The sequence below is a fragment of the Peromyscus californicus genome, unplaced genomic scaffold (assembly GCF_007827085.1).
Source record: "Peromyscus californicus insignis strain IS unplaced genomic scaffold, ASM782708v3 Scaffold_2__1_contigs__length_46816999, whole genome shotgun sequence".
NCBI classification, from domain to species: domain Eukaryota; kingdom Metazoa; phylum Chordata; class Mammalia; order Rodentia; family Cricetidae; genus Peromyscus; species Peromyscus californicus.
In genome coordinates this window covers 27,818,325-27,842,913 of record NW_026294540.1, presented here as the reverse complement: position 1 = coordinate 27,842,913, position 24,589 = coordinate 27,818,325, and the positions used below count along the sequence as shown (strand labels likewise).

The window sequence follows — 24,589 nt, the reverse complement described above, 5'->3', positions numbered from 1 at the left end:
ATCCAGGGCTTCCACTGGGAGGTGGGATGTAGAGACAAGAGAATCCCTAGAAACTGGAGGGCTGGCTAGTCCTGTGTGCTTAGTGAAGGCAAGAGGAAAAAGAAAAAAGGAGAGAGGGGGAGGGGTGCTGTCTCAGTACGAAGTGGAAGGAGATTACCTCTGACCTCCACAGATACATGTGCCCTAGTTCCACGCACACAAATACACCCACCCACACAGAAAAAGACTGTTTTCAAACGTGGGATTGGGGTGACTTGCTCTTTTCTTCTGTTTCGTGCACCTGTCTATACACATGGTTGCCTTGGAGTGCAGAGGCTGAGCAGGTCCTGGGACATACTAGACAAATGCTCTGTAGCTGAACCTCGAGAGCCAGATCCCCACTGTATGTAGTCAGAAGCTGTCTGGACTGCGCTGTGCTCCCAGGCCATCAAGGGACGACTGGGGGCTAGACGGGTACCACTGAGTTGTAAGCACTTGGATGGGGATTCTAGTTAGGTGCTCTGCCAGTCACATGGGTCATTCCCCTCCCCCAAATTTCCCATCAATGATTGGTTGAGTGAATAGATCTGAGAGCTGTAGATATCAAGGGCAAAGGTCAGCACTTCAGAGATGAGGCTGTTGCCCTCTGACCAGCCCACCTGTGCTCACTTCGTTTTCATTCCTGGGGCTCTGCAGGCGGACAAGACCTGGATCAACAGAGGCTGTTCACAAACCTGTACCTGTGTGGGAGGAGTCATCCACTGCAGGGAGTTCCAGTGTCCCTCCGGGACTTTCTGCAGCGACATGGAGGACGGCAACAGTAACTGCACCAAAATCAGTAAGGGAGCCGCGGGGAGGGTGGGGAGGGAGCGCATGACTGGAGACCAGGGGCAGGCAGGAAGGAGCTTAGTCCCTGGGCTGAGCTCAGGGGTCAGGGTAAGCGGTGAGGAGAGACTCTGGGGATTGGTACTTTGGGGCTGGGTACTTTCTCAGTCTTGGTCTCTCCATGGTTAGCACCCCACAAGACCTTAGAAGATCTATTCTTCTTACTTTCTTTCCTAGGGGCTTGGTACAAAGGCTGTGGCCAGTAAGTGGGGTTTTTTTTTGCGGGGGGAAACAAAAACAAAAAAACCTATGTTCAAGTTCTCTTGAACATTCCATCTCCTCTGGTTTCTGCAGCCTCTGCTTCCTCAAGCCCCCTTGGGCCTCTCCACTAATCCCACTCTCCCTTCACACTATAGCTCTGCAGTGCCCGGCCCACAGCCAGTTCACGGACTGCCTTCCCTCCTGTCTACCTTCCTGCTCCAACCCGGATGGTCACTGTGAGGACGTCAGCACCAAAGTCCCCTCCAGCTGCAAGGAGGGCTGCCGCTGTCATCCAGGCTTTGTGTTGAATGAGGACAAATGTATACCCAGAATTCAGTGTGGCTGCAAAGACACTCAGGGTATCTTCATCCCGGTGAGTGGGTATGGAGAGTCGGATTGGGGTCCCCTTTCTCCTTCCCTCTGCTTCTCTGAGCCTGGGATGCTCATATCTGAATGGCTGGCCCCGGAGTGTGAACGTTGATCAGGGCCTGGCACTCAGTAGACTGGTACTCTGAAGTGTGAGTCACCTGTGAGGTGTCAGGAAAGCAATCCAACTCTTTACCAGACAGCAGTCACCCATTTGAGGGTTCCAGGAAAGCAATCTACTGCTGAGCCTTGCCCTCAACTCCTCACTGGGGAGTTCTACACAAACCTTCTACCGAGGAACCACATCCACCAGCACCAAATGCAATGAAAAAAAAAAGATTTTATCAATTTTATTTATGTGTATATCTGAGTGTCTGTGTGAATGTGTGCCACGTGAGTACACATGCCTGAAGAGGCTAAAAGAGGACATCAGATAACCTGGGACTAGAGTTATAGATAGTTTTGAGGATCCCAATGCAGGTGCAGGAGTCTAAACTTGAATACTGTAAAAGTGCAGAAAGTGCTCTTAAATGTTCAATCATCTCAGGCTGGAGAGATGGCTCAGAGGTTAAGAGCACTGGCTGCTCTTCCAGAGGTCCTGAGTTCAATTCCCAGCACCCACATGGTGGCTCACAACCATCTGTAATGAGATCTGGCGCCCTCCTCTGGCCTGCAGGGACACATGCAGACAGAACACTGTATACATAATAAATAAATAAATCTAAGAAAAAAGTGTTCAGTCATCTCCCCAATCCCTGAATGCAATTTTTTTTTTTTTTTTGGTTTTTCGAGACAGGGTTTCTCTGTGTAGCTTTGCACCTTTCCTGGAACTCGCTTTGGAGACCAGGCTGGCCTCGAACTCACAGAGATCCGCCTGGCTCTGCCTCCCGAGTGCTGGGATTAAAGGCGTGCGCCACCACCGCCCGGCTCTGAATGCAATTTTTTTAAATCGAATATCTTCCACCTGTGCATGGTTGACTCAGTAGATGGGTAGAGTGTGTAGATCATCCATCCAGGCTGTGAAGTTGTCTTTTCAGAACACCCTGCCAAGGCCTCACTCCCTTTCTCTTCCCATGGCTTCTGCAGGCAGGCAAGACCTGGACCTCCAGAGGCTGCACCCAGAGCTGTGCCTGCACAGGAGGCACCATCCAGTGCCAGAATTTCCGGTGTCCCCAAGGGACCTATTGCCATGACACCAATGACGGCAACAGTAACTGCACCAAAATCAGTAAGGGGCCGTGGGGGAAGGTTGAGGAGGTGTGCTCCTGGGTGAAGGAACCAGAGAAGGGCATTCTGAGAGTGTAGGGGTACCACAGTGGGGAGGGGTTCTGGGAACCCATGGCTGGGCCACATCCTTTCTCAACGATACTTTCTCAGCTGTTAGTTTTCCACACAGACTTGGGAGATCTTCCTCATCCTTTTTGCTCTCCTTCTTCTTTTTAAAGGTGTATGTGGGTGTGTGAGTGTGTGGGGGTGTGTATGTCTGTGTGTGTGAGTCTGTGTGTATGAGTCTGTGTGTGTGAGTGTGTTTGAGTGTATGTGAGACTGTGTGAGTATGTGAGTGTGTGTGAGAGTATATGTGTGAATGTGTATGAGTGTGTGTGTGTGTGTGTGTGTGTGTGTGTGTGTGTGTGTTGGATCCCCTGGAGCTGGAATTACAGCGTATTGTAAGCCACTCACCCTGGGTACTGGGAACTGAACTCAGATGTTCTACAAGAGCAGCAAGCAATGTTAACTACTCTCCAGTCCAAGACCCACTTTTCTTTCTTCGGAACTTGATGCATCCCCCATGTTCAGTAAATGTCTGCTAAAGAAATAGCAAAAGGAAAGAAACAAATTTTCCCCCAGTTCTGTGGGTTGTTTGGCATAGTGGGGGGTTTCCTCTGCTTCCTTGCACCATTCTGTTCCTTTCCACTAACCCCACTTTCTCTCCATCCGAAAGCTCTGCAGTGCCCCGCCCACAGCCTATTCACCAACTGCCTACCTTCCTGCCTGCCTTCCTGCTGGGACCCAGAAGGCCTCTGTAGTGGCACCAGCCATAACGTCCCCTCCACCTGCAAAGAAGGCTGCGTCTGTCAACCTGGCTATCTGCTATATAACGACAAGTGTGTGCTCAAAATTCAGTGTGGCTGCAAAGATGCCCAGGGTGTTCTCATCTCAGTGAGTGGGCATCTAAAGTGGGATTGGTGGGGGATGGGAAATAGCTCAGTGTATAAAACATTTGCTCTGCAAGGATGAGAAGCTGAGTTTGAATCCCTACAACCCACGTAAACCTTGTTAGCCTGTCTCTAGTCCAGGGGCTTCTACTGGGATGTGGGGGGCCAGGGACAGGAGAATTCCCAGAAACTTAAGGGCTATCTAGTCTTGTGTGGGCAGCAGTGAACAATGAGGGAAAAAGAGAGTAACCACTGTCTGGTAAAAAGTGGAAGGTGAGAACCAGTACCTGAGGTTTTCCTCTGTCTCCACATATTCATGCACTCCTATTTATAGGCATGCCAAAGCGTACGCGCGCGCACACGCGCACACACACACACACACACACACACACACACACACACACACACACACATTCTAAAAACTGAGATTGCACCGGGCAGGAGGCACACCCCTTTAAGCCAAGCACTCAAGAAGCAGAGGCAGAGGCAGGCAGATCCTGTGAGTCTGAGACCAACTAGATCGACAAAGTGAGTTCCAGGACAGCCAGGGCTACAAATTGAGACTGACTCAAACAAAGCAAAAACAAACAAGAAAACCAGCTGGGATTGAGAGCGACTTCCTCTTTTCTCCTGCTTTTCTTTGCTTGGGATGCTCCTGTCTGAATTGATAAAGGTTAGGCAAGTGCTCCTCTGCTGAGCCATCCCCCTGTTCCCTCCCAGGGACATTCTGGTCAGGAGACATGAGACTTGGTCACTACCTAGCCCTCACTTGAGGACTGGGGCTGAGCTCTGCCACTGAACCACACTCCCCATACCCCACTGGGGAATCTTAGCAGATACTCTACCATGAGCCAGACCCCTAGCCCATCACTGGAGGATTCTCGGCAAGTGTTCTACAGCTGAGCTCGACCTTCTCCAGCCACCATCACTGAGGATCCTAGGCAGAATTTCTGTATCTGAGCTATGTTCCCAAGCCACCAGTAGAGGATTCTAGGCTTAACCTCTAACACTGAGCCTCACTGTCAACTCCTCAGTGGAGGACTCTAGGCACGAGCCATACCACTAAGCTGTGTCCATAGCCGCAGGTGCATTTCCCCCTAAGTCTTTTCCTCCCATGTTTAGGATAGATTCGGAACCTGTTGATAGGGAGGGCCAGGTCAGCCCTTCAGACAGGAAGTGAGGCTCTTTCCTTCTAACCAGTCCCTCTGTCCTGACTTCCTTTCTCCCCCTTGACTTCTGCAGGCAGACAAGACCTGGATCAACAGAGGCTGCACCCAGAGCTGTACCTGCTCAGGAGGGGACATCCTGTGCAAGGAATTCCAGTGTCCTCCAGAGACTTACTGCAAGGACACCGAGGATGGCAACAGTAACTGTGCCAAAATCAGTAAGGGAGCCACGGGGAAGGTGGGGAGGGTGTGCATGTGGCTGGAGGGATCAGAAGGGGAAGAAGGAGGGTAGTCCTCTAGGCTTTTAATTAAGGTGTGGGGTGGGGGTACCACCATGGGGAGAGATTGTGAGAACCTATGGCTGGGCTGGATCCCATGGTTAATCTTTATATTGTTAGTCTCTAAATTGACTTGGCAGATCCAAATTCTTTTTAAAGATGTTTTTAAGATGTGTATAATGGTGTGCCTGTGTGTGTGTGTGTGTGTTTATGCACCTGAGTGCAGTGCATGTGGAGGCCAGAAGAGATGCTGGATCCCCTGAAGGTGGAGGTACAGGAGGTATTGAGGACCTTACATGGATATTGGGATCTGAATTTAAGTTTCATATAAGAGCAGCAAGCAATTTTAAAGGCTGAGCCATTTCTCTAGCCCCCTTGTCTGGTTTCTGTAGCTTGCTCACTTGGCCTTCTAGGTCATCTCCAGTAATTCCAATCTCCTTCCACCCCATAGCTCTGCAGTGCCCAGCCCACAGCTACTACACCAACTGCCTTCCCTCCTGTCCACCTTCCTGCTCGGACCCTGATGGCCACTGTGAGGGCACCATCACCAAAGTCCCCTCCACTTGCAAGGAAGGCTGCATCTGTCAACCTGGCTTTGTGCTATACAACGACAAGTGTATACTCAGAATTGAGTGTGGCTGCAAAGATGCTCAGGGTGTTCTCATTCCGGTGAGTGGACATCTAAAGTGGGGTTGGTGGGGGATAGGAAACGGCTCAGTGTAAAACATTTGCTGATAAGAGCTGAGAACCTGAGTTTGAATCTTGGTGGGGTGTGTCTGTAATCCCAGGGCTCCTCCAAGGAGATGGGGAAGATGGTCATGGTAATCCCTAGAAACATGTGTGGTCAGGAGTGGACAACAGTAGAGAGAGCGCAGAGGGGTGGGGGGAAGGGAAGGAGAGAGAGAGCCTCAGTACGAAGTAAAAGATTTTTACTTTAGGGTTCAAGACTGTCCTCTGACCTCCACACACATGTGCTCCTGCCACACACACTCCGTAAATACATAAATCTTTTTGTGAAAAGTGAGGTTGAGGGCCATTTTTTTCATTCCTTCTGCTTTTCTCCAACTAGGATGCTTATGTTCTTAGGGCTAGTCCTGTAGTATAAAGGTTGATTAGGTTCTAGAACATGCCATGGCCTCAGCCCCTCTTGGGAAATTCTAGTCAAGTACTCTACAACTGAGCTGTACTCCATCCCTCAGTGTTGGATCCTAGACAATTGCTGTACCTCTAAGTCATACCCCTAAACCCTCTAGAGGATTCTAGGCGAATGCTGTACCTCTACACCACTGCCAACTGCCCTGTACCACTTACCACGGAGGATTCTAGACCTAGGTTCTACATCAGAACTGTGCTCCCAAACCCCAAGCTGAGGACTCTGGGGCTGACTTCTATCACTGAATCATAATTAGCCCCTCCCTGGAGGATTCTAGGCATGCACTGTACCACTGACCTGTGTCCACAGCCTTCAGTGCACCTTCTCCCATAGACTTCCCATCCGTAGTTGGCTAAATGAATACACACAGAACCTGCAGACAGGGAAGGCAAAGGTAAGTCCCTCAGACAGGAAGCAAGACTGTCTTTCTCTAATAATGCCCTCACTTCCTGTCCCTTGACTTCTGCAGGCAGATAAGACCTGGATCAACAGAGGCTGCACCCAGAGCTGTACCTGCATGGGAGGGGTCATCCAGTGCCAGAATTTCCAGTGTCCCTCAGAGACTTACTGCAAGGACACCGAGGATGGCAACAGTAACTGTGCCAAAATCAGTAAGGGAGCCACAGGGAAGGTGGGGAGGGCGTGCATGTGGCTGGAGAGCCCAGAGGCAGGGCAAGATGGAGCTTAGTCCCCCTGGCCTAAGAGGTACCACAATAGGAATGGATTGTGGGAACCTGTGGCTGGACTGGGTCCCTTCTCACTATTAGCCTGTTAGTTCTCAGTCTCACATTAACCTGGAAGATGTATTCTTTTTAAAGATTTTATTTTTAATTCCATGTATAATGGTGTGTGTCGGTATATGAGTATGTGCACCTGAGTCAGTTCATGCAGGGGCCACAGAGGACACCAGATGCTCTGGAGCCTGAGTTACATGAAATTTTTGAACAAGACCAACTTGACTTGGGTCCACCACAAGAACAGCAAGTAGTCTTAACTGCTGAGCCATCTCTCCAGTCCCAAGAAATCCATTCTTACTTTTTTCCTTAGGACTTGGCACAAAGTTCACACTCAGTAAACGTTGGCTGAATGGATAACAAAAGACAGGGGGAGCTCCACAATCTCTTGAGCATTCTGCCTAGTCTGGTTTCTGTAGCCTGCTTTGACCCTGTGTTCCTCTCCATTAACCACACTCTCTCTCCCCACAGCTCTGCAGTGCCCCGCCCACAGCCGCTACACCAACTGCCTACCTTCTTGTCTGGCTTCCTGCTCGGACCCAGAAGGCCAGTGTATGGGCTCCAGCACCACAGCCCCCTCCACCTGTAAGGAGGGCTGTGTCTGCCTATCTGGCTTTGTGCTGCATGAAGACAAGTGTGTGCTTAGAATTCAGTGTGGCTGCAAAGATGCCCAGGGTACTCTCATCCGGGTGAGTGGGCATCTAAAGTGGGATTGGTGGGGGCTGGAGAGAGAGAGCTCAGTGGGTAAAATGTTTGTGCTCCCTGGCGTGAGGGCACGAGTTTAAATGTGTACAACCCGTGTAAGCCTTGGTGGTGTGCATGTGCAATCCCAGGGCTCCTACTAGGAGACGGGAGGTGGTGGTAGGATAATTCCTAGAAACATGACAGCTGGCTAGTGTTGTGTGGGCAGGGGTGAAGGACAGCAGCAACGAGAAAAGAGAGCCAGAGATGAAGTGAGGAAGGGAGGGGATGGAGGGAGAGAAAGAGACTGTCCCAGTACAAGGCGGAAGATGAGGACCAACAGTAGAGATTATTTCTGACCTTCACATGTCCCTCTGTGCTCCCCGCTCCTCCCTAAAGCTTCTTGGAAAGGTAGGACTGGGGACCACTTTCTCTTGTCCTATACTTTCCTCTCTGTGTGGCTGGTCCTGTAATGTGAGGATTGGTGATGTCCTGGAACATGCTAAGCCAGTGCTCTACTGCTGAGGCTCCCCCCAGCCCATCTCTGGAGTCTCGTCGGGCTGTAACCCTGCCACACACTCCTTGGCCCTCACTGAGGTTCCGTGCCTAAGTGCTACTCCTGAGCCACCCTGCCATCTCCTGTGGCTTCTTGGCAGCTGTCATACCAAGGAGTGAGGTCTTTACCTTCTATCAGTGATCCCCAGGCAACCGGTCTACTGCTCAGCCAGAGCCTTGGCAAGTTCCTTACAACTGAGCCATACTCCCACTGAAGGATCCTAGGCAATTTGGTACTGCAGAGGCATGCTCCTAGACTCTCTTAGAGAATTCTAAGCAAATGGTCTACCTCTAAGCCACAGCCTCCTCAGCCCCTCCCAGCCTCCCGGCACTCATCACTGAGGATTCTGGGCATAGGTTCTGCATCTGAGCTGTGCTTCCAGGCACCAAGGGAGAGAGAGTTCTCTGCCCTAGTTCTCCGGTGAGCCCCACCCCAGCCCCTTACTGAAAGGGTCCAGCCATGGACTATACTGTTGAGCTGTGTCCACAATCCCAGAGGCATCTTTTTTTTCTCCAAATATTTTCCCACCCATGATTGGCTTACTTGTTGATGTGGAACCTGTTGATAGGGAGGGCAATGTCAGCCCTTCAGACAGGAAGTGAGGCTCTTTCCTTCTAACCAGTCCCTCTGTCCTGACTTCCTTTCTCCCCCTTGACTTCTGCAGGCAGACAAGACCTGGATCAACAGAGGCTGCACCCAGAGCTGTACCTGCTCAGGAGGGGCCATCCTGTGCAAGGAATTCCAGTGTCCTCCAGAGACTTACTGCAAGGACATGGAGGATGGCAACAGTAACTGCACCAAAATCAGTAAGGGAGCCACGGGGAAGGTGGGGAGGGTGTGCATGTGGCTGGAGAACCCAGAGGCAGGACAAGATGGAGCTTAGTCCCCCAGGTCTCAGAGGTCAGAGATAGGAAGTGCCATGGTGAGGAGGGCTTTGGAGGATCCCTGGCTCAGCTGGGTCTCTTCTCAGGGTTAGTGTCTCAATGGTTAGTCCCCGACATTAAGTTGGGATATTCGTTCGTCTTTACCTTTTTACTTTTAATTACACCTATTAATATATGTCTGTGGGTATGTCACGTGAGTATACTGCGCATGGCAGCAGGAAGTGTGGGTTGGGTCCCCTGGAGCTGAAATTCCAGGAGACTGTGAGCAGCACTATCTGGGTGAGGTGAACCCAGCTCAGTTTCTCTGCAAGAACAGCATGTGCTCATAACTGCTGAACCATCTCTCCAGCCCCCAGGGATCCATTCTTCCTTTCCTTGAGGCTGGGCACTAAGTTCACGATCACTAACTGTTTGATGAATGAATATAGCAAAAGGAAAAAAGCCATCCACTCTCTAGCATGCCAATATGGTTTCTGTAGCCTCAGCTTGCATTGACCATTTATGTTCCTGTCCCCTAACCGTGCTCTCTCTTTCCCATAGCTCTGCATTGCCCGGCCAACAGCTACTTCACCGCCTGCCTTCCCTCCTGTCAGCCTTCCTGCTCTAATATGAATGGCCGCTGTGAGGGCCCCAGCACTAGAGCCCCCTCCACCTGCAAGGAGGGCTGTGCCTGTCAATCTGGCTTTGTGCTGCATGACGACAAGTGTGTACCCAGAAGTCAGTGTGGCTGCCAAGATGCCCAGGGTGCTCTCATCCCGGTGAGTGGACATCTAAAGTGGGGTTGGGCTGGGCTGGAGAGAGAGCTCAGCAGGTAAAATGTTTGTCTCTCCGCTCCACCTATTTGAGGACCTGAGTTTGAACTGTATAACCAATGTAAGCCTTGGTGGTGTGTGTCTATATCCCGGGGCTCTTTCTAGGAGATGGGACAGAGGGAGAGGATGCTTGTGAGCTAGCTGTTCTTGTGTGAGTAGTGATGAACAGAGCCACAACATCGGGAGTTGAGTGGGAGACTGCTGAATACCATACAAAGTGGGAAGTGAGATCATCCTCTGACCCCCACGAATACATGTGTCCTCACCTACAAGGCCACACAGATACACTCTCAGAACCATTGTAAGTGGGACTGGGGGGTCATTTTCTTCTTTCTTCTGCTTCTCTCCATCTGGGACGCGCCTAACTCCACAGCTGGTCCTGTAGTTGGAAAGTTGGTCTTTCCTGGAACATGCAAGGCAGGTGCTCTACTGCTAAGCCATGCCCTAAGCCCCTCCCTAGAGAATCCTAGTCAGAGGCTCTAAGATAGCCATGCTCCCAGTCCCACAGTGGTGGCTCAGTTGCTCTACTACTGAGCCATGCCCCCAGCTACTCTTAAAGGATTCTAGGTAAAAGGTCCTGCATTTGAGCTACAGTCCCAGGCTCCACTACAGTCCCAGGCTCCCATTGAAGGAGTCTAGGCCTCAGCTCTACCAGTGAGCAACAGACCAGCCCCTTGCTGACTGAGATGTGCTCACAGCCACGGTGTGTCTTCCCCCGTGAATTCTTTGCATCCGTGTTTGTTGTGGTCAGCTGGAGTGGAACGTGCTGAGAGCACACACCACGCTCTTCTCAGGAGGCAAGGACCACCCAGAGCCGGCACCTTGCTGCCACCTGCCCTCTCTTCCCGTGCCCTCCGCAGGAAGGCAAGACCTGGGTCACCAGAGGCTGTGCTCAGAGTTGTGACTGCGTGGGAGGGGTCATCCAGTGCAGGACTTTCCAGTGTCCCTCGGGGACCTACTGCAAGGACAGTGAGGACGGCGACAGTCGCTGCACCAAAATCAGTAAGGGAGCCACGGGGAAGGTGGGGAGAATGTGCTCACGACTGGAGGGACCAGAGGCAGGGCAAGAGGGACCTTAATCTCTTGGGCATAAGAAGATGGGGATAAGGAGAGGCATTCTGAGGACCCATGCTGGGCTGGTCAGTACTAGTCTATCAGTGATCAGTCTCTCACATTTAACTTAAAGATACATCATCTTTAAATTAAATTAAATGTATTTCTTTTTATGTTTATTTACATATGTCTATGTGTATATATTCCATGTGCATGCAGTTGGGTGCTGTCAGGGGTCAGAAGAGGCTGTTAGGTCTCCTGGAGCTGGAGTTTACAGGTGGTTGTGGGTACTGGGAATGAAACTCAGGTCCTCTGCAAGACCAGCAAGTGCTCTTAACCAGTGAGCCATCCCTCCAGCCCCATATCCACCTTCTTATCTTTTCTTTCTGTCCCTGACACACAGTTCATGATCAGTAAATATTTATTGAATCAATAGCAAAAGGAAAAACAAACAGACAGACAGACAAACTGTTGGTCTTTCAGCCCAGCATGGTTCCTGTAACCTCTGCCTCCTTGGGCTCTTCTGGACCTCTCTATGAATTGTACTCTCCCTCTACCCGTAGCTCTGCAGTGTCCGGCCCACAGCCGCTACACCAACTGCCTTCCCTCCTGTCCACCCACGTGCTTGGACCCAGAGGGACTCTGTGGGGGCACCAGCCCTAAAGTCCCCTCCACCTGCAAGGAGGGATGTGTCTGTCGAGCTGGCTTTGTGCTACATAATGACAAGTGTATGCTCAGAATTCTGTGTAGCTGCAGAGATGCCCAGGGTGTTATCATCCCGGTGAGTGTGTGTGGAAAATGGGCTTGGTGGGGCTAGTGGGAGGGCTAGCTGGGTAGAATATTTGCTCAGAAAGTATGAAGACCTGTGGTTTTTTTTTTTTTTTTTTTTTTTTTGGTTTTTTTTGAGACAGGGTTTCTCTGTGTAGCTTTGCGCCTTTCCTGGAACTCACTTGGTAGCCCAGGCTGGCCTCGAACTCACAGAGATCCGCCTGGCTCTGCCTCCCGAGTGCTGGGATTAAAGGCGTGCGCCACCACCGCCCGGCGAAGACCTGTGTTTTAATCCCCACAACCCAAGTACACTGGGCGTGTAGCCCGTGTCTCTAATCCCAGGACGCGTGTCAGGAAACAGGAGGTGTAGACAGAAGAATCCTTGAAACTTGCAGCTAGTCTTGTATGGGTTAGAAGTGCACACCACCACCAAAGAGGAAGACAGACAGACAGACAGACTGTCTCAATACAAGGTGGAATGTGAGGACCAACACCTGAGATCGTATTCTGCCCTCAGAATATAAGTGCACTCACATACACACACGAATCACATGTAAACACAGAATTTTTTCAAAGTGGGGTTGGGGGCCTTCTCCTTTCTGCTTTCCCCTCCCCGCCCCCGCCTGAAATGATCCCACCTGTTTGGCTGGCCTTGTAGTGAGAAGATTGATCAGGTCCTGGTGCAGACTAGGAAATAGTCTCCACTGAGCCCCACCCCAAGGTCTTCACTGGGAGTTCTAGACATGCCTTCCACTGTTTCTCCATGCCCTCATTCTTCCACTGGTAAATTTTAAGTAGACACTATACTGCTAGGCTATAGGCACAGACCCAGCTGCGATTAAATATATATTTAATCTATTGTGTTGAATCAATGGATGAGGAACCTTCAGATAGAAAAGGCAGTTAAGAATCTTTAGACAGGAAGTGAGGCTGTCTCTTTAGGACTGGTCCATGGTCCTCAGGTGTCTTCTCTTCCCATGGCATCTGCAGGCAGACAAGACCTGGCTCTCCAGAGGCTGTACCCAGAGCTGTACCTGTGTAGCAGGGACAATCCACTGCAGGAATATGCAGTGTCCCTCAGGGACTTACTGCAAGAACATGGCTGATGGCAGCAGTAACTGCACCAAGATCAGTAAGGGAGCCACGAGAGAGCAGGGAGGGTGTGCTCATGGATGGGGAATCTGGGACAGGGCAAGAGGGACCTTGGGCCTTAGAGGTAGGGGACAGGAGCTACCACAGTGCGGAGGGATTCTGGACACAGTGGCTGGCCTGAGTCTCTTCTCAGTGTTAGTGGCTCTGTGGTTAGCCTCCTACATTGACTTGGGAGATCCATCTTTCTTATTTCCTCACGGCTTGGCAATAGCTTAAAAATGTTTGTTGAATGAATAACAAAAGGGGGAAAGGAGCCCAAACTAACCTTTAGTTCAGGCTACCACAGTTTCCCTGACCATGGCTTCCTTGGGCCTCCCCGCCCCAGGGCCTCTCCACTAACCCCACTCTCCCTCCACACTATAGCTCTGCAGTGCCCGGCCCACAGCCAGTTCACGGACTGCCTTCCCTCCTGTCTACCTTCCTGCTCCAACCCGAATGGTCACTGTGAGGACGTCAGCACCAAAGTCCCCTCCAGCTGCAAGGAGGGCTGTCTCTGCGACCACGGCTTTGTGCTCAATGAGGACAAGTGTGTGCCTAGAATTCAGTGTGGCTGCAAAGATACCAAGGGTGACTTCATTCCAGTGAGTGGGCGTGGAAGGTGGGACTGAGGGCTGTTTTCTCCTTTGAGCTGCCTCTCTCAGCCTGGGAGACTCTATACTCAAAGACTGGCCCTGGAAGGAGGAGACTGCTCAGGGCCTGACACCCAGTAGACCAGTGCTCTAAGAGACCCATGCAGTAGCTCCCATTAGAGGATTCCATACAGGCTCTCTACCACTTAATCAACCTCAGCCCTAGACTCTTGTCCTTAGCAAATATTTGGGTTAGTGAAAAGGATCAGAGTGGGTTGTAGCTAGAGTTTTCCTGCCTGGCCCACAGTCAGGACAAATCTCTGTCACCTGCCAGTCCCACAGCCACTCAGACCCAACCAAGTAAACACAGAGACTTATATTGCTTACAAACTGTATGGCCGTGGCAGGCTTCTTGCTAACTGTTCTTACAGCTTAAATTAATCTATTTCCATTAATCTATACCTTGCCACATGGCTCATGGCTTACCAGCATCTTCACATGCTGTTTCTCATCATGGCGGCTGGCAGTGTCTCTCACTCAGCCTTCCACTTCCCAGCTTTATTCTCCTCCATGTCCTGCCTATACTTCCTGCCTAGCCACTGACCAATCAGTGATTTATTTATTGACCAATCAGCAACACATTTGCCATACAGAACATCCCACAGCAGTGGGTGTCTAAGGAAGTGGAAATCTGCCCACTCACCAGCTCTGCAGTGTCCGGCCCACAGCAACACACCTCCTGCCTTCCCTCCTGTCCACCTTCAATGTGGAAACCCTTCAGGCATGGGGCTAAGCCTAGCTCTCTAGAACACCCTTTCAGTCTCCACTTCCTTCTCACTCCCTGGCTTCTGCAGCCAGGCAAGACTTGGACCTCCAGAGGCTGCACCCAGAGCTGTGCCTGCGTGGAAGGTGACGTCCACTGCCAGAATTTTCAGTGTCCCTCAGGGACTTACTGCAAGGACACCAGTGATGACAGCAGTACTTGCACCAAGATCAGTAAGGAGGCCATCCCTGGGGACTGGGGGCGGTAGCCATCATGGCTAGAAAAATCGGAGACGGGACAAGTGGGAGCTTGGTGCTCTGCCCTAAGAGGGTGGGGTTCGGGGACCTACTGCTGGGCTGGGCCCCTTCTCAGTGCTCGTCTCCCGATGGTTAGTCTTCCACACTGACTGAGAAATCGATCTACTTACTTCTTTCCGTGGTTCTCCGCACGCCAGCGTGCTCCATAAATGTTTGCTGAATGACTGACAAAATGGGCAGGAAAGCTCTGCGGCCAGTTCTGTCCCGCTGGATCTTTTTTACAGCGTCTGCTTCATTGGACCCCTCTGTTCTCTCCACTAACCTCTCCCCCTCCACCCCATAGCTCTGCAGTGCCCAGACCACACCCACTACACCAGCTGCCTTCCCTCCTGTCAGCCTTCCTGCTCGGACCCAGAAGGCCTCTGCAAAGGCACCAGCCTTAAAGTCCCCTTCACCTGTAAGGAGGGCTGTGTCTGCCAACCTGACTACGTGCTGCATAATGACAAGTGTGTTCTCAGAAGTCACTGTGACTGCAGAGATGCCCGGGGTGTCCTCATCCCGGTGAGTGGGCGCCTGCCGTCCCATTGGTGAAGGCTGCAGAGATGAATCAGTGGGTAAAATGTTTGTGATGCAAGTTGAGTATGAATTCACCGCCGACCCCTGTAAACTGGGTCTTAATGCCGGGGCTCCCACTACGAGTCCTGAATCCCCAGAAACTTGTAAGCTAGCTATTCTTCTGACAGTAGTGAGCAGCATCAATGAGGAGAGGGAGGGAGAAGAGGAAGGAGAGAAACAGAGACAGCGATGCAGGGACACCCTGTCTGCATACACAGTGGAAGATGAGGATCAGCACCCAAAATTGTCCTCTGATGTGGATGCTTAAGTGAGTCTGCACTCACATACAAAGAAATATGAATACACACACACACACTCACACACACACACACACACACACAGAGTAGGAGAATGGTTTGAAAATCAACCTAGGATCGGGAGGGTCACATTCTCATTGTTTCTTCAAATCTTGCCTGGAATACTCTGTCTGTATGCCTGGAGTATGAAGGTTGATGATGTCCTGGCACAGGCTAGACACCTGCTCTACCACTGAGCCACACCTCCAGCCCTCACGGAAGGGAGCTGGGCAAGTATACCTAGGTCACATGAGCCCCTAGATCCCTGGGGGTTCTGATCAGATGCTCTACAACTGAACTATATTCCCAGGTCCCCATTATAGATTCTGGTAGCACTGAGCCACTCCCACACGCTCAGTGGAGAGTTCTAGGCAGGTCCTGTTGCAGAGCTACACACATAACAGCAGAAGCATTTTCCCCCAACGTTTTTGACACCGGGTAAGTAGTCTCAATAGCTGTGACTAGATTCCTCTATTCAAACCTAAGTCCCTGAAACGGGAAGTGGCGCTGTCTCCCTCTCATCTGTCCCTCTGTCCTCACATTCTGTCTCTTCCTGTGGCTTCTGCAGGCAGGCAAGACATGGACCTCCACAGGCTGTACCCAGAGCTGTACCTGCATGCAAGGGACTGTTCAGTGCCAGAATTTCCAGTGTCCCTCAGAGACTTACTGCAAGGACAATAATGACGGCACCAGTAACTGTGTTAAAATAAGTAAGAGAGCCGTGGGGAAGGTGGCGAGGGTGTGTGTGCTCATGACTGGACGTGTCTGAGGTGGGGCAAGAAGGAGCTTGTGCCTCTGCCCTAAGAGGTCAAGATACTAGGTATTACAGTAGAGAGGGTTGTGGTAACCCATAGCTCTGCTGAGGCCCTTCTCGGTGGTAACCTCTCAGTAGTCTCTGACACTGACTTGGGAGATCCATTCTAACTTTCTTCTCTCAGAACTTGGCACATAGACCATGCCCAGTAAATTTTTGCTGAATAAATAACAACAAAACCAAAAAATCCCAAGGTCTTTTGATCATTATGCCCAGCCTGGTTTCTGCTTCCTCAGACACCCTCTGGGCCTCTCCACTAACCCCACTCTATTTTTATCCCATAGCTCTGCAGTGCCCAACCCACAGCCTGTTCACTGACTGCCTACCCCCTTGTCTACCTACCTGCTTGGACCCAGATGGCCTCTGTAAGGGAACCAGTCCCAAAGTCCCCTCCACTTGCAAGGAGGGCTGCATCTGTCAATCTGGCTATGTGCTGCAGAATGACAAGTGTATACTCAGAACTCTGTGTGGCTGCAAAGATGCCCAGGGTGCTCTTATCCCAGTGAGTGGGCATGGATGGTAGGATTGGTGGGGTCTGTGGAGATAGCAACATTATAAAGTATCCATCCTGCAAGTGTTTGGACTAGGTTTGAATCCCCACAACCCATATGAGATGGACACAGTAGCCTATGTCTATAACCCCAGTGCTTCTACTGGGAGATGGGAAAGGGAGATAGCAGAGTCCTCAGAAACTTGAGAGCTAGCTTTGTCTCGTGTGTGCAGTGATGACCAAAACAAGGAGGACAGATAAAAAGACAGGCAGACACAGGGAGAGACGGAATTTCAGTACCAGCTACAGCATGAGCCCAACATTTGAAATTATCCTCTCATCTTTATGTCTAAGTGTGCGCGTGCACACATACACACGCACACACACATACATGCACACACACGAGAGAGAGAGAGAGAGAGAGAGAGAGAGAGAGAGAGAGAGAGAGAGAGAGAGAGAGATGTGATGACTCATGCCTTTAATCCCAGTACTTGGAGAGCAGAGTCAGATATATCTCTAAAATTTCAAGACCAACCTGAGCTACATGACAAGTTCTAGACCAGCCAGGACTACGTAGTGAGAACCTGTCTCAAAAACAGACAAACAAATGAGTGACAATAAAGCCCATATAGGATTGGGAGCCACGAGCTCATTTCTTCTGCTTCTCTGCACCTGGGATGCTCCGGTCAGTATGGCTGGTGCTGGAATGTGAAGGTTGTTCAGGTCCAGGCACAGGGTAGGCAAATGCTCTACCACTGAACAACTCCCCAGCCCTTCACTGGGGGATTCCAGGCAAGTATTCTACTTCAAAGCCACACAACCGCCCATCACTGAGGATTCTAGTCAGGTGCTCTGCAACTGAGCCATGCTCTCCAGGCCCCTACTATAGGATTCAGGGCCAGTGTCTACCCCTGACCCACTCCCCCAGTGCCCTGACCTAGGATTCCAGGCAGAAAGCCCATGCCCCGCACCTCCTCACGGGGAGAGTCTAGGAGGTTCTGTTCTGATGCGTACAGCAGCAGAAGGAAGTATTTTTCAGGCATATTCTACCTGTTGTTGGTTGACTCAGTAGATGTGCAGTAGCAATGGCGAGGGCAAACCTAGGTCCCCTCAGACAGGTGAGGCCCTCTCTAGCCAGCCTCTCCTTCCTCACTTCCTGTCTCTTTCCATGCCTTCTGCAGGAAGGCAAGACCTGGGTCTCCAAAGGCTGTACCCAGAGCTGTGCCTGCACAGGAGGGAGCATCCACTGCCTGGATTTCCAGTGTCCCCCAGGGACTCACTGCAAGAATGACAATGATGGCAGCAGTCACTGTGATGAAATCCGTAAGGGCCTGGGGGAAGACGGAGAAGCTGGTGGCTGGAGGGACTAGAGGCAGGACGAGAAGACGCTTAGGTCCTTGGGTTGAGGGGTTTGGGGATAGAAGGTACCACAGTAGAGAGAGTTTGTGGAGCCAAGCTTGGCTGAGTCCCTTCTCAGTGTCAGTCTCAATGTTTAGTCTCCTCCGTTGACTTGGGGGATCCATTTTTCTTACTTTCTCTCTCGTGGATTGACAAACAGGGCATGCTCAGTGAATGCTTGTTGAATGGATAGTAAGTGTGGTGAGGTGGAGAAGGATCTCCTGGGCATTCCGTCAAGTCTGATCTCTGTACAGAAGCCTCTGCTTCCTTGGGCCTCCTCTGGTCCTCTCCATTAACTCCACTCTCCCTCCACTCCACAGCTCTACAGTGTCCAGCCAACAGCAGCTTCACCGACTGCCTTCCCTCCTGCCCACCCTCTTGCTTGGACCCAGAGGGCCACTGTGGAGGCACCGGCCTCAAAGACCCCTCCACTTGCAAGGAAGGCTGCCTCTGCCACTCTGGCTTTGTGCTTGATAACGACAAGTGTATCCCCAGAATTCACTGTGGCTGCAAAGGTGCCCAGGGTGCTCTCATCCCGGTGAGTGGAAGTGGAGAATGGGAATATCATCATCATCATCATCATCATCATCATCATCGTCTTCGTCTTCTTCCTCCTCCTCCTTTCTTCTTCTTTCGTCTGCCCCTCTCTGTCTGGGATGCTCATGTCTATATGGCTGGCCTGGGAGGGTAAAGAAACATCTGTCCTGGCATAGGCTAGGCAAATGCTCTCCCCGGAGAACCATTCCCAGCCCCTTGTCGTGGGGTTCTAGGCAGGGGCTCTACCACTGAGCCACACCCCAGCCCCTCACTGGGGGATCCTAGGCAGGTGCTCTACCACTGAGCCACACCCCAGCCTCTCACTGGGGGATTCTAGGCAGGTGCTCTACCACTGAGCCACACCCCAGCCCCTCACTGGGGGATTCTAGGCAGGTGCTCTACCACTGAGCCACACCCCAGCCCCTCACTGGGGGATTCTAGGCAGATGCTCTACCACTGAGCCACACCCCAGCCCCTCACTGGGGGATTCCAGGCAGATGCACTCTGTTGAAAGAGACGCCAGCCCCTCACTGTCAGATTTTAGTCAGGTCTCAACTGCTCAACCCCATCACAGGGGCGGTACTTCTTCAGCTGGTTTCCATGTGCGGGTGGTTGACTCAGTAGATACGACCTATAGAGTGGGAGGGAAAATGAGAAGCCCTGCAGGTAGGAGTAAGGCTGACTTCCTTTAACTAGCCCCTCTGTCCCCACTCCATTTCTCTTCCTGTGGCTTCTGCAGGCAGGCAAGACATGGACTGCTAGAGGCTGTACCCAGAGCTGTACCTGCATGGGAGGGGCTGTTCAGTGCCGACATTTCCAGTGTCCCTCAGAGACTTACTGCAAGGACAGTAATGACGGCACCAGTAACTGTGTTAAAATAAGTAAGAGAGCCGTGGGGAAGGTGGCGAGGGTGTGTGTGCTCATGACTGGACGAGTCTGAGGCGGGGCAAGAAGGAGCTTAGTCCCCACTTAAGAGGTCATCAATAGGAGGGTCCAAGTAGGAATTCTGGCATTCAGTAGCAGGGATTCTGGGGACACAGGTTGTGGCTGAGTCTCTTCTCAGGTTAGTCTCCCACACTGAGTTAGAAGAAACCGTTCTTTCCATCTGTCCTCTGTGTTGAACACACAGCCCATCCTCAGTGAATATTTGCTAAACAAACACTAAGAAGAAGGAAGAACGCCCCAAACTCTGTTGTTCTTCTGCCTAGTTTGGTATTTACAGCCTCTCCTTCCGTTTGCGCTCTCCACTAACCCCACTATACTTCCACCCCATAGCTCTGCAGTGCCCGGCCCACAGCCACTACACCGACTGCCTTCCCTCCTGTCAGCCTTCCTGCTCGGACCCAGATGCCCACTGTGAGGGCACCAGCCCTAAAGTCCCTTCTACCTGCAAGGAGGGCTGTGTCTGTCAACCGGGCTATGTGCTGAGTAATGACAAGTGTGTGCTCAAAACTGAGTGTGACTGCAAAGACACCCAGGGTCCTCTCATTCCAGTGAGTGAACTGGGAAATCAGAATGGTGGAGGGGGAGATAGCTGGGAGACTCAACTGATGTAAAATCTGTAGACAGTGAGGGCAAATGAAGTACCCCAGACAGGAAGTGAGGTCATCTCCTGAGAACTAGGGGCCAGAAGCCGTGGTTAAGAGCACATGCCACTCTATCAAGAAGATTGGAATTTGGATCCTAGCTACTCACAAACGCCTGTAATTCCAGCTTCAAGGGATTGATGTGTCTTCTGGCCATCATGAACAATCATATGCGTGTACTCACATGGACACACACACACACACACACACACACACACACACACACCTAAAAAAGAAGCCATCCTCGGACTTTACTTCCATTTCCTGTGGCTTCTGCAGGCAGGCAAGACCTGGATCACCAGAGGCTGTACCCAGAGCTGTGCCTGCATGGGAGGCACCATCCACTGCCAGAATTTCCAGTGTCCCCAAGGGACTTACTGCAAGGACAACAATGATGGCAGCAGTCACTGTGCAAAAATAAGTAAGGCGCCTTGGGGAGTGTGGAGAGGGTGGGCTCCTGACTGGAGGAAGCAGAGGCAGGGCAACAAAGGAGCTGCTTCTTCCCCTGAGCCCAGAGGCCAGATGTAAAAACTTACAACAGTGGGGGTGGGTTCTGGGGACTGCAGCAGACCCCTCTCAGTGGGTGATCTCCCACTAACCTGGGTGTGCTGCTTCTTACGTTCTGCTCTCAGGACTTGCCAAAAGGGCCATGCTCAGGAAATGTTTTTAGAATGAATAATGAAGGCATGGAGCGGGGAGCCCCAGATCATCTTAGTCATTGTGCCTAGCCCGGTTTCTATAGCCTGTTCTTCTTGGGCCCCTCTGTCTCCTCTAACCCTACTCTCCTTCCACCCCATAGCTCTGCAGTGCCCAGACCACAGCCACTTCACTGACTGCCTTCCCTCCTGTCCACCTTCCTGTACTGATCTGGATGCCCACTGTGAGCACACCAGTCCCAAAGTCCCCTCCACCTGCAAGGAGGGCTGCCTCTGTCAACCTGGCTACTTCCTGAACAATGACAAGTGTGTGCTCCGAATTCACTGTGACTGCAAAGATGTCCATGGTAGCCTCATTCCGGTGAGTGGGTGTGGGAGGTGGGATTGGGGCAGCTGGGAAGAGGGCTCAGTGAATCAGGTCCAAGTGTGGGGACCTGAGCTTAAATCCCATATAAGCATGTTAAGATGGGAGCAGAATCCCCAGAAACTTGCAAGCTAGCTAGCCAGGTATTTACTGTGAAGACCGATGGCAACAATAAAACCCGAGAGTTGAGATAGCCTGTCTCAATCTAAAGTAGAGAAAGTGAGACCCAACACCTGAGCCTGTTCTCTGACTGCCTCTCCTGTACACACACACACACACACACACACACACACACACACACACACACACACACACACACACATACTAAAAGATTAATTTTTTAAAAGTAGAGGGCCAGAGACATGGCTTGATAAAGACACTTGCCTTCAAGCCTGAGCACCCGAGTTCAATCACCAGGACCTACATGGTGAAAGGCAAGAACTGACTCACACAAGTTGTCCTCTGACCTCCACATGTGTGCTTGTCTCTGGCTGGCTCTTGAGTTTGAAAGTTGGTTAGGGCCTGGCACTTGCTGGGCAAATGCTCTACCACTGAGCCATGCACTTGACCTCTCAGTGAATACTGTATACAAGTGAGCTGTGTACCTGAGCCGTGCTCAGAGGCCCCTTTTGAGTAGTCTAGGCCTGCACTCTGCCACGGAGCCTCTCGTGCTGCTTTTCACAGGGGATCCTAGGCAGGTGCTCTACCACTGAGCCACACCCCAGCCCCTCACTGGGGGATTCCAGGCAGGTGCTCTACCACTGAGCCACACTCCAGCCCCTCACTGGGGGATTCTAGGCAGGGGCTCTACCACTGAGCCACACCCCAGCCCCTCACTGGGGGATCCTAGGCAGGTGCTCTACCACTGAACCACACCCCAGCCCCTCACTGGGGGATCCTAGACAGGTGCTCTACCACTGAGCCACACCCCAGCCCCTCACTGGGGGATTCTATGTGGGTACTCTACCACTGAGCCACACCCCAGCCCCTCACTGGGGGATTCTTTGTGGGTACTCTACCACTGAGCTAACCCACTTGTCCTAGCTATAATTCTTGTTTCGATATTTTCTACCTCTGGTTGGTTGATTCAATAGATGTTAGACCTGTAGACAGGCAGATGCATGTACTTCAGACAGAAGTCGGTCTGTCTCCCCAGGACAAGCTCTTCCACCCTCCCTTCCTCTTCCTATAACCTCTGCAGGCAGGCAAGACCTGGACCTCCAAGGGCTGCACCCAGGACTGTGCCTGCACAGGAGGAGCTGTCCAGTGCAGGACTTTCCAGTGTCCCTCAGGGACCTTCTGCAAGGACAGCAGTGATGGCAGCAGTCACTGTGTCAAAATCAGTAAGGGGGCCACGGGGGAGGTGGGGAGGGTGTGCTCATGGCTGGAGGGACCAGAGGCAGGGCAAGATGGAGCTTAGTCCCCTGGCCTTGGAGGTTGGGATAGGAGGTGCCACAGTGAGGAGAGATTCTGGACCAATGCTGGGCTGGGCCAGCTATAGCACAAGCCTCCCATGGGTTAGCCTCCCATGCTGACTTGGGAGAGCCATTGTTTTTAGTCTCCCATGCTGAACTGGGAAAAAAATTACTCTTAACCTTCTTTCCCCAGACTTGGCACACAGCCCAATGCTCAGTAAAAGTTTACTGAATGAATAACAACAACAACAACAAAAAAAAAAAATTAGAGCCGGACAGTGGTGGCACATGCCTTTAATCCCAGCACATGGGAGGCAGAGCCAGGTGGATCTGTGAGTTCGAGGCCAGCCTGGGCTACAGAGCGAGATCCAGGACAGGCACTAAAACTATACAGAGAAACCCTGTCTTGGAAAAAAAAAAATTAGGCCCAAAGAGCTGTTGCTTATTTTGCCAAGCCTGGTTCCTATAACCTGTGCTCACTTGGGTCCCCTCCCCGACTCCACTCTCTCTGCCCCCCAGCTCTGCAGTGCCCGGCCCACAGCCAGTTCACCAGCTGCCTTCCCTCCTGTCCACCTTCCTGTTCCATTCTGGATGGCCACTGTGAGGAAAACAGCTCCAAAGTCCCCGCAACCTGTAAGGAGGGCTGCCTCTGTCAGCCTGGCTACTTGTTGAATAATGACAAGTGTGTGCTCCGAATCCAGTGCAGCTGCAAAGATGTCCACGGTGGCCTCATTTCCGTGAGTGGGTGTGGAACAAGGAGGGACTGGTGGGTGGCTGAGGAGATGGCTCACTGGGTAAAATGTTTGCCTTGCAAGTGTGAGGGCCTGAGTTTGAATCTCCGGAACCTATGTAAGCTGGGTATGGTAGCTTCTAGCTTCTACTAGGAGAAGGGAGAATCCCTAGAAACTTGTAGGCTAGCTACTCTTGTGATTGCACAGAGACAGATAGCCTCGCAATACAAGGTAGAAGGTGAGGACCACCATCCCAGGCTGTATTCTGACCTTCACACAGACATGCACAAATCACCCACACACATGAACATACATGAAAACGCACAAAGATTTAAAATAAAAGTGGAATGAACTTTTTCCCTCTGCTTTTGTTGACCTGGGATGTGCCTGTATTTTTGTTTGTTTTGTTTTTGTTTTTTTAATTTGAGATAGGGTCTCTCTATATAGCCCTGACTGTCCTGGAACTTACATAGACAGACTGGACAGGTCTCGACCTCACAGAGATCTGCTTGACTCTGTCTCCTGAGTGCTAGGAGTGAAAGTGTTCACCACCACACGGATGCACCTGTCTTTAAAGCTGACCCTTGAGTGTGAAGGATGGTCATGGCCTGGCACAGGATAGACAAGTACTCTATCACTGAGAATTCTAGGCAGGCTGTCCATAACTGAGTCATACCTCCAACTCCTAACTGCAGGATTCCAGGCAGGTGTTATGTCTCTAAGATGTGCACACATCCCCTAATGCAATCATTTTTTCAAATATTTTTCACCGTCGTGTGTTGACTCAATAGATGTGGAACCTGCAGACAGTGAGGGCAAACCTGCATACCCTGGAGCGGTGAGGCTGTCTCCTTAGAGCTGAGCCCTTCCTCTCTTTCTTCCTCTTCCCGTGGCTCTTGCAGGCAGGCAAGACCTGGATCACCAGAGGCTGCACGGAGAGCTGTAACTGCATGGGAGGGACCATCCAGTGCAGGACTTTCCAGTGTTCCCCAGGGACCTACTGCAAGGACAGCAGTGATGGCAGCAGTCACTGTGTCAAAATCAGTAAGGGGGCCATGGGGGAGGTGGGGAGGGTGTGCTCATGGCTGGAGGGAGGAGAGGCAGGGCAAAATGGAGCTTGGTCCCCTGGGCCTAAGAGGTTGGAACTGGGTACCACAATGGGGCGGAGTCTGTGGACCTTGGGCTCTGCTGAGACCTTTCTCAGAGCTGGTCTCCCAATGGTTAGCCTTCCCCATCTGGTTGGGAGACTCATTCTTCTTGCTTTTCAAAGGGTT

General features: G+C 51.6%; 1 protein-coding gene across 1 annotated transcript in view; it reads left to right on the top strand.

Annotated features, from left to right (window-relative positions):
- The window catches only part of Zan (zonadhesin), a 104,651-nt gene that overhangs the window by 55,855 nt on the left and 24,207 nt on the right, over positions 1 to 24,589 (top strand). Inside the window, 26 exon segments of the mRNA XM_052754990.1 lie at positions 676 to 817; positions 3,374 to 3,591; positions 4,830 to 4,971; positions 5,483 to 5,700; positions 6,654 to 6,795; positions 7,390 to 7,607; positions 8,820 to 8,961; positions 9,580 to 9,797; positions 10,712 to 10,853; positions 11,468 to 11,685; positions 12,663 to 12,804; positions 13,188 to 13,405; positions 14,248 to 14,389; positions 14,757 to 14,974; positions 15,893 to 16,034; positions 16,423 to 16,640; positions 17,810 to 17,951; positions 18,347 to 18,564; positions 19,303 to 19,444; positions 19,839 to 20,056; positions 20,429 to 20,570; positions 20,949 to 21,166; positions 22,371 to 22,532; positions 22,535 to 22,568; positions 23,104 to 23,321; positions 24,218 to 24,359. Coding sequence (XP_052610950.1) covers positions 676 to 817; positions 3,374 to 3,591; positions 4,830 to 4,971; positions 5,483 to 5,700; positions 6,654 to 6,795; positions 7,390 to 7,607; positions 8,820 to 8,961; positions 9,580 to 9,797; positions 10,712 to 10,853; positions 11,468 to 11,685; positions 12,663 to 12,804; positions 13,188 to 13,405; positions 14,248 to 14,389; positions 14,757 to 14,974; positions 15,893 to 16,034; positions 16,423 to 16,640; positions 17,810 to 17,951; positions 18,347 to 18,564; positions 19,303 to 19,444; positions 19,839 to 20,056; positions 20,429 to 20,570; positions 20,949 to 21,166; positions 22,371 to 22,532; positions 22,535 to 22,568; positions 23,104 to 23,321; positions 24,218 to 24,359 — 4,516 coding nt within the window.